Source organism: Muscardinus avellanarius, assembly GCF_963383645.1.
Source record: "Muscardinus avellanarius genome assembly, chromosome: 3".
NCBI classification, from domain to species: domain Eukaryota; kingdom Metazoa; phylum Chordata; class Mammalia; order Rodentia; family Gliridae; genus Muscardinus; species Muscardinus avellanarius.
The window spans coordinates 15,701,585-15,710,493 of record NC_137788.1 but is presented as its reverse complement, the minus strand read 5'-3'; the positions used below and the strand labels follow the sequence as shown (position 1 = coordinate 15,710,493).

The 8,909-nt window shown below is 53.6% G+C and overlaps 1 protein-coding gene across 1 annotated transcript; it reads left to right on the top strand.

Moving 5' to 3' along the window:
* Positions 1–303: 303 nt before the first annotated feature.
* On the top strand, positions 304–7,697 carry PLA2G2D (phospholipase A2 group IID; the record flags this gene model as incomplete). The annotated part of the gene is made up of 4 exons (XM_080691053.1): positions 304–349; positions 5,035–5,179; positions 6,059–6,165; positions 7,546–7,697. Exons 1-4 carry the CDS (start codon positions 310–312, stop codon positions 7,695–7,697), a joined length of 444 nt encoding a protein of 147 aa, XP_080547179.1. The 5' UTR covers positions 304–309.
* Between the last annotated feature and the right edge of the window lie 1,212 nt (positions 7,698–8,909).

Sequence of the window (8,909 nt, the reverse complement as noted above, 5' to 3'; positions counted from 1 at the left end):
TTTTATGAAAAAGAGAAGAAAGGGGCTGAGGATGGGGCGGTGTGGTGGAACGCTGGCCTAGGGTGCTTGAGACCCTGGGTTCCATCCCAAGTCTAAAGTTCCACAAAAAAAGGGCAAAAATTTCCCAGATATTACAAACAAACAGACCCCACAATTCCCTAGCCACCAAAAAGAGGAAGCAGTGGACGCTGGGTGGCTTTTTCAGGAGCTGGAGCCGGGCGGGCGGGGGCTGGGCTGGTAGGACACGCGTGATATAAGGGGGAGCTGGAGGGGAGTCTAGCAGCTGTCTGCCTGCTCCCTGCTGGGGCCATGGAACTGCTCCTGCTGTGTGGGCTGCTGGTGACGGCTGGTGAGTGGGGCCAGGGCAGGAGGCTGGGTAGAGAGGAGGAATGCAGATAAAACCTACAGTCTCCTCCCTGCACTGGCTGCTGTTGCTTTCATCCAGCAGAGCCCAGGACGCCATCTCCCAACCCTCCCACCCTCTGCAAGGAGCCTTCAGTAGCTGCCAGTGCCCTAGGGCGTGGCTTCAGCCAGAGAGCTGGGGGTCAAGCTGTGTGGCACAGGGAGCCGAGGGACCTGCCGGGTGGATGGCTGTGGCGCTTCGGATGCAAACTGCAGAAATGGGATCCCTTGTCCCCCATATGTTCCTGTCTCTTTGATAGAATAATAGCAATCTTCTGCAGACGCCCAGCTCTCTGTCTTTAAAGCCCTTTCATGGTCTTTACCATTGAACCTGAGAAGAGGGTTTTGTTGCCCATTGGCGGGAAGGGAGTGCTGGGAGCAATTTCCATTAGGTCATTAGCAAACCAAATGGACAAATATGGCTGCCAGCAAATTGGCTGGTTTTTTAAAAATCTCTTTTCAAGTATATGATTTGGGGGGGGGGTGCGGTACTGGGGATGGAACCCAGAGGCTTTCTACCTCTGGGCTATACTCCTAGCCCTATTTTATATTTTATTTGGAAACAGGGTCTCACTAAGTTGCTGAGAGCCTCACTGAGTAGCTGAGGCTGGCTTCGAACCTGTGCGATCCTCCTGTCTCAGCCTTCCAAGCGCGGGGATTACAAGCGTGCGCCACCACGCCCGGCTCAAGTATATGATTGTTTTATTTATTTATTTATTTATTTATTTACTTATTTATTTATTTATTTTTGGTAGTACTGGGGTTCCTGGAAGCCCTTCTATCTCCGGGATACACTCCCACGGGATACACTCCCAGACCTATTTTTTTACCTTTTTATGTGGAAACAGGGTCTCTTAAGCCAGCGAGGCCGGCTCCGAACCAGCGCGATCCTCCTGTCTCCGCCTCGGGGATTACAAGCGTGCGCCACCACGCCCGGCTTATATGATTGTTTTAAAGGTAGGTCTTAGGGGTTTAAAAAGTGATTTTATGTGGTCACATGACTCCCAGGCTTTTATTTTGTATCGGTGCCTTGTAATTGTGCTTGAGAGTGAAAATCATAGTAATACATATTCGCACAAAACATCATTTGGTCTGTTTCCCTTCTTGGAATTGAAATTTCTTAAGCCTCCAGGATTACAGTGAAAACCATTAGGAATTTTGCAGTCAGGGCATAGGAGTTCATCTCTGGGATGTGAAGAGGCAATGCAGTACGGAGATAAAATTCATAGATGAACCTTCATTCAAGCATGAGCCCCTCCATCTCCTGGCAGTAGGGCTTTGTGTTAGAAATGGACTTCAGGGAGGGCTGCAAATTAAAAATAAAAAAGAACTCATGAAATTAAAGGTAACTGGGCAAGGCAGTTTGCCTCTGCACAGAAGGAAGCAAGCACACCGTGTGGGAAGTCCACTTGGTCTTTTATTCCCTGGAGGGCCACTAGGCCTTTCCCCATTGGCTGGTGTATGGCTTTTACAATCGAATTTGATTGGCTAGCTTTCACTGGGCAGATTTTACAAAATGAGAAACACAAAATCAGTTTATCTGGAAATGGAACATGTAGACACATGAAAAGTTACAAAATGGAGACCTAAGCTCCAGTTACAACAGGGAAGCCTGCCAGTTTCTATGTGATCTCGTGACTTCCACAGAAAAGATTGCTTTCAGCCGGGCATGGTGGCGCACACTTGTCATCCCAGCATTCGGGAGGCTGAGACAGGAGGATCGCGGTTCGCGGACAGCCTCAGCTACTTAGTGAGGCCCTCTGCAACTCAGTGAGACCCTGTTTCAAAATAAAGAAAAGAAAATAGGACTGAAGTATAGCTTGGAGGTAGCATGCCCCTGGGTTACAGCCCCAATACTGCAAAATACAAGGAAAAGAAAAAGCTTGCTTTTCTTTCTTACACTTGGTCAAGCCACCTGACTCCTGCATATTTTCCCCTGAAAAATGGGTTCAGCAGTGTCCCCTCCACAGGGCTGTCAGAAGTATTTCAGTAAGAAAAGAGATTAGAAGGCGGAGCGAGTGTGCCTCGCCGTGGGTGGGCAATGGCTTCCTACACAGCTTGCTTGTGCAGAGATCGCTCCTGCCATTCCACCCACTCAGGAGCACTACACGTGTTGGTAAATATATGTTGGTAAAAATCCGGACAAGAAGTGCACAGCTCGACAGCAGGATCAGATTTATTTGGGGATAAATCTGGGAGGAGATGCCTGATCAAGCGAGAGTCCGCGAGAGTTGGGGTCCCCTGTCTTAAAGACTAGGGGCTGTTTATGGGGCATTAGGAGGGAGGGAGAGTAACACAGTCATGGCTTTTCCCCGTTGGTGATCTTGACAGGGGGCCGGGACAGGTAGGTTTCCGGGCTGGGGCGGGGAGTTGGTCAGGGCCACTTTCCCCGGCACTGCGGGAGTTCTTTGATCTCTTACTCATTTAAAGACAGTATCTCATGGGATAGAGTCAGTAAATCAATGCACAAAGAAGCCTGTAGTAGGCACTCAATAATTGTTGGTATGGTTTATTTTTTGAGGCCTCCAGCAGGCCTCAAAGCGCCACAGGGGCCGAGAGTCCGCCTCCTGGACCGGAGGGCTGCACCCTTCAGGTGTGGGTTTAATGTGCCTTTTTGACCTAAAATTGAAAGAGCTAGATTTGGGGTCAAAACACAACCATCACAGGAGAGGTCAGAGGTACAAGAAAGGCAAGATTCTGAGTCCAGGTGTTTGGTTGATCCGTAGGGTGAAGTCTAACTGACTACCCTGGGGTTTCTTATCACACACAAAAAATCTGGGAATCCTTGATGGGAATCCCAGATGATCCCAGAGGGCCGGGATCAGCCATCAGCACAGCTAAAGCTTAGCAAGGTCCAGGGGGCGGTGATGAATGCTTGAAAGCCGGTACTTGTCAGGCTGAGGCTGTGGGGCTCAACCAGTTTACTTGACATTTACCTGAGGATGAGGGGGCCGCCCGTCCTGCCTCCCTGTGACTCCCGCTGCTCTTGAATCGTTTCTTGGGTGGCACACCTGGACCCTTCTGCCGCCACCTTCTTTTATCTGCGTCTCTGGATTCATTGACTCAATATATTTTATTTCTCCTAACTCAACATAATGCGTTCCTCTCTCCCAGTGAAAGAGATTCCCCCATGATCAGTTTGAGCTAGCAGCTATTACGACTGAAATGAAAGTCATTGATTTCTAGATGGGCGGCTCCCCAGGAGAGCCACTCCTGCCGCTTGACGCTCAGGTTCTGTGCGAGTGGAGGAAGGGCCGGGAGGAGGCGCCGGGCAGATTCTCCCTCTTGAGTGGGAAACCCACGCCCAGGACAAGGGGGGACCCAACTGCCTGGCCTTGGATTCTGCCCGTTCACCTCACGCCCCATGACCTCGAGCGCAAGCCGGAGCCCCAGTGGGCCTGTCTGGGAAACGGGAAAGAAACTCAATATCTCCAGGCCCACGTGGTGGCGCACGCCCGTAATCGTGGGCAGAGACGGGGGGATCCCCGGTGGAGACCAGCTTCAGCAGAGTAGCAAGGCTCTCAGCAACCTAGCAAGACCCTGTTTCAAAAAAGAAAAAGAAATTTAAAAAGGGCTGGGGAGGTAGCTCTGAGGTAGAATGCCCCTGGGTTAAATGCCCAGTAACACACACACACACACACACACACACACACACACACACACACGAAGAAAAGAGGTAACCCCAGCAACACTCCCTCCAAGAGGTGTTCACTGCACTAGTGTTGATGTTAAGAAATGCACCATAATTGTATATGACGACAACACTGCGGGAAGACTGGATGAGGAATCTCGCTACGATCTTGGCCACTTTTCTGTACATCTGCAACTCTCCAAAGTAAAATGTTTACTCATTTAAAGACAGTATCTCATGGGATGGAGTCAGTAAATCAATGCACAAAGAAGCCTGTAGTAAGCACTCAATAATTGTTGGTATGGTTTATTTTTATTTTTTTGGTTCTGGGAATTAAAACCAGAGTGTGAAGTGTACTAAGCACCCCGTTCAATGCTATTTTTTTCCTTTTCCTTCCTTTTTTCCTTCCTTCCTTCCTTCCTTTCTTTTCCTTTTTCTTTTTCTTTTTTTAAGTACTGGGGGTTGAACCCAGGGGCATTCTACCTTTAAGCTGCACCCCCAGCCCATTTTATTTGAAATAGAGTCTCAGTAGTTTGCCGAGGGCCTCACTAAATTGCTGAGGCTGGCCTCAAACCTGTGATCCTCCTGTCTCAGTCTCTCAAGTACTGGGATTACAGGCATGCACCACCACCACATGCGGCTCCATTTTATTTTATTTTATCTTAGTACTAGAGATTGAACCCAGGGACATTCTACCTCTGAGCTACACCTCCATCCCTATTTTTTATTCTTTATTTTGAAAAAATAAATGGTCTCACTAAGTTTCAGAGCGCCTCACTAAGTAGCTGAGGCTGGCCGTGAATCTGCGATCCTCCTGTCTCAGCCTCCCAGGCGCTGGGATTACAAGCGTGCGCCACCACGCCGGCTTTGCACTATATTTTAATAGCAGTAGTAAGTTGCTACTTTATATCCTCTGAGGCTTCTCTTTGGTCCAGGCACAGCAGGGGTGCTGGCCCTGTGACCCGCTGGCATTGGGTGACATTCCTTCCCTCCCTCGGTAGGTGTGACTCCAAGCCAGGGAGGGTTCCTGAACCAGAACAAGATGATCTGGCAAGTGACCAGGAAGATCCCCCTCTTCAGCTACTGGACCTATGGCTGTCACTGTGGAATTGGCGGCAGAGGCCAGCCCAAAGACGCCACAGACTGGTAACCCTCTTCCCAGGCCCACAGGCGCAGCCCTGGCCGGGCTCTCCCCTTCTTCTTCTTCATCTGTTGGTTCCTTTGGCAATTCCTTATCGCTCCGTGTCCACTAGGTATGTGTTGGGGATCTGCTGAGCCCCAGCCCTCCTGGAGCGGGCCTTCTAGAAGGTTCCACCGTCTCCGAAGCCCTGGCCCCCTTGACCCCCCACATTCCCTGCTGCTTTGCACGTGGTGTTTGACAGCCCCATCTCTTCTTGTCCTGTCTTATTTTGATCTTCACCACCACTCTGGCAATTAGCCAGAGGGATGAAGCCAGCCGGGCCTGAGGTGATCGCCCAGATCCGCCGCTTCCGAGCCGTGTGGCCCCGAGCCAGCGGCTTGGCCTCCCTGAGCCTCGGCGTCTTCGTCTGTGGAATGGGAACGGCGCGAGTACCTCCATCACGGGGTGTCAGGAGGATTAAGAAAGAATCTGGAATCCGGGCATGGGGACACGCACCTATAATCCCAGTACTTGGGAGGCTGAGAAAGGAGGATCACAGGTTCAAGGACAGCCTCAGCAACCTACTGAGACTCTGTTTCAAAACAAAAAATAAATAAAAAGGTCTGGGATGTAGCTCAGAGGTAGAATGACCCTGGGTTCAGTTCAATTCCTAGGATAGGTGATAGATAGATAGATAGACAGACAGACAGACAGACAGACTTTGTAGATAAAGCAGCAGGTGCCCAGTACACTGGAAGTGCTCAGTTGGGTCCGCTGTGATGATCCCAAGGGTGTGCTCACTCTTGACTCTTCCTGGTGGGCAGGTGGGTGGAGCAGCCCGGGAGGGGTCTGCTAGTCCCCTGGGCTGTGCGCCAGGCCTGCCCCCCTTTGCCTTCTCCCCCCAGGTGCTGCCAGAAACATGACTGCTGCTACGCCCGGCTGAAGACTGCCCAATGCAGGACCCAGACGGACCACTACAATTACACCTTCTCCGAGGGCGACGTCCAGTGCCGTGAGTGCTCTGCCTCGCGTCCGAGCTGGCGGCCAGGAAGGGGGCTCTGGCCCTCACCGCCTTCGTAGGCTGAGGGACGCTGCGAACCTGCTTGCCCTCTCTGTTCTCCTCCTGCGTCCAGACACAGTGGTTGGGCTGTAGGAAGGAGCAGAGCGGGGAGGAGGGGGTTGGAGCGGTCCTGGGGAGATCTGACCCCTTCGGCTTCTGGAAGCCTGGCCGAGCACTGGTCAGTTCTGCGATCGCATCGCTTAACCCTTCTGAACCTCAGTATTCTCATCTATAATCAGCCCCCATATGTTATTGCAAGAACAAGAGAGAGGCCAATAGAACGAGCCTCCCGGGGTGCCGGCCGCCGAGGGCACGCGCAGTCAGTCCCCTGGGCTGCCCATATCATTGTTACTACTTTAAGATTATCGATTCTCATAACAGCCCAGAGAGGAGGCAGCCAAACCCGCTCCTCTGCATCTTACAGACAAGAAAAGCCAAACCCGGGTGGGGAAGGGTTTTCCCAGGGTGCAGAGCTGCCAATGGCAGGGCCTTTGCCAATGGCCAGCACCCAGGTGCCTCGGCCCGGGGTCTGCAGTGTCCCCAGAGTGGAGGGAGCCGGCAGGTCCCTGGGCGGAGAAGCCAAAGGCCTTGCCTCGGAAGAACTTAATAATAACACGAGTCAGCATTTATTAAGCACCTACTAGATGCCAAGCGCTTTGCCCAGTGAGTGGCCCCTGGCATTAGCACCACCCTACAAACCGTGAGACAGAAGCAGGGAGGATTCTCTTCCATCTGCCTGAACATTCCACCTCCACTCCAGCTTTCTCCAGAAGGAGCTCAGAGGGCTCCTGGGTACTGTCTGAGGATCCTGCAGCCCTGCCTCTGCCCTGCTTTCACTGCGGCGCTCTCCTCTTGATGTGTGTGTGTGACGTGTGTGTGTGTGTGTGTGTGTGTGTGTGTGTGTGTGTGTGTGTGTGTGTGTGTGGTACTGGGGATGGAACTCAGGGGCATTCTACCTCCAAGCCACACCCCCAGCCCTATTATTCACTTTTTATTTTGAAACAGGGTCTCACTGAGTTGCAAAGGGCCTCACTAAGTAGCTGAGGCTGGCCACGAACCTGGATCCTCCTGTCTCAGCCTCCAGAGTACTGGGATTACAAGCACCACGCCCGGCTTCCTCCTGACTTCTTTTGCTCTGTGCTCTCCCAACCCCGGGCCTGGCCACGCGGTTATTTAGAGCATGAATGAGCACATGAGAAGCAGGGCACACAGAGAGGTCTCATGCGTGTCCACGGTCACGCATAAGTAAACCAAGGGGCCAGGCAGGTACCCCAAAGCTGAGCGGGGAACCATGGCGCCTGCTCTATCCTGAGTGCCCCTCCTCCCCTGCAGCAGCCCAAGGGAGCTGGTGTGAGCAGCAGCTGTGTGCCTGTGACAAGGAAGTGGCCTTCTGTCTGAAGAGCAGCCTGGACACCTACAACAAGAGCCTGCGTTTCACCTGGTGGCACCGGCGGCAGTGCCAGGGCCCGACTCCCACGTGCTAGGAGATCCCCCACCATCTGCCCCCGCGGCCCCTCCCCCTTCACTTCCCTTCCCCTCCCAGGGCATCCCAAGCTCTGGGAGCCCCCGCAGCATCACTGATGTCCAGCGTCTAGCTGCCCGGGACAGCCTGGCTCCTCAAACACTCCGGTCAGAGTCGCCCTTGCCACGCCCCGCTCGCCCCTTCGGAATCCTCCGTCCCTACCCCGCCACCTGTGAGGGCAGCTGGGGATCCCGGGCAGAGCCATGGCCAGTTTGGTCGAAGCAGTGCAGGGAGGGGGCACTGGGGTCGGCATGGCAGGCTCCATGGTAGAGCCCGACTCTCACTGTGGGTCAGATGAGCTCACCGCGGATAGAGGGCGATGGGGGCAGATGTCGGTGTCCCATCCAGACCCACTCCTGACTGGGACCCTGCCCTGGCGAAGCCAGATGTTGGCTGCAAAGCGCTCACAGCCGCCTCCTTCTCCCATGGGGTTTCCTGGTCTACTGGACCTGCCTTGTGACCAGGAGCCACCGGTGACTGGTGGCCAGGAGAGGTGTGGCTGCCGGGCCCCTGCCTCCCTGCAGGACCATCCCAGGGGCCCAGAGCCCGGAGCTTCTCCTGGGATCCAGGTGGCAGGATGCCCCAGACACTTCCGGACCCGCCACTCCCCGTTGCCCGGTCCCCAGCCTGTCCTGTTCTCCTGGTTCCCTTACAGGTTTCTCCAGAGAGCTTCCCTCAATAAACCACTTGCGTAAGAATTCTGCCCGCAGCTTCTGCTTCCAGGAAAGCACACTCCAAACACTGAACTTTTTCATACAAAGATTTGCAGTCTGTCGTGCGTGTTGATTACTTGGGGCTCCAGCCTCAGGGCTACCTGCACTCCCCCTCTGCTCCTGTGGCCTGTTAGTACTGGTCCAGAAGCTTCCAGGTCAGGGCTGAGGGCGTAGCTCAGTAGTAGAGGGCTCGCCTAGCTTGAGCGGGAGTCCCTGGCTCCCCTCCCCAGCACCTCCCATCCCTGCAGAGACAGAAGCTGTTAGCCGCGAAGTGTGGCTCAACCGGCTTCAACATTGCGGGCGTTTCTAATCTCACATGATCATGAGCTGGGGGGCAGGCTCCATGCCTGGTTTCTTTCCTGCCCCTGCCTGAGCACCCTTGCTTTGCCCAAATGTGGTCCCTCATGGCTCCAGGAAGGCAGCCATGGCTCCAGACTTCAAGCCAAGACATGGTAGCAGCC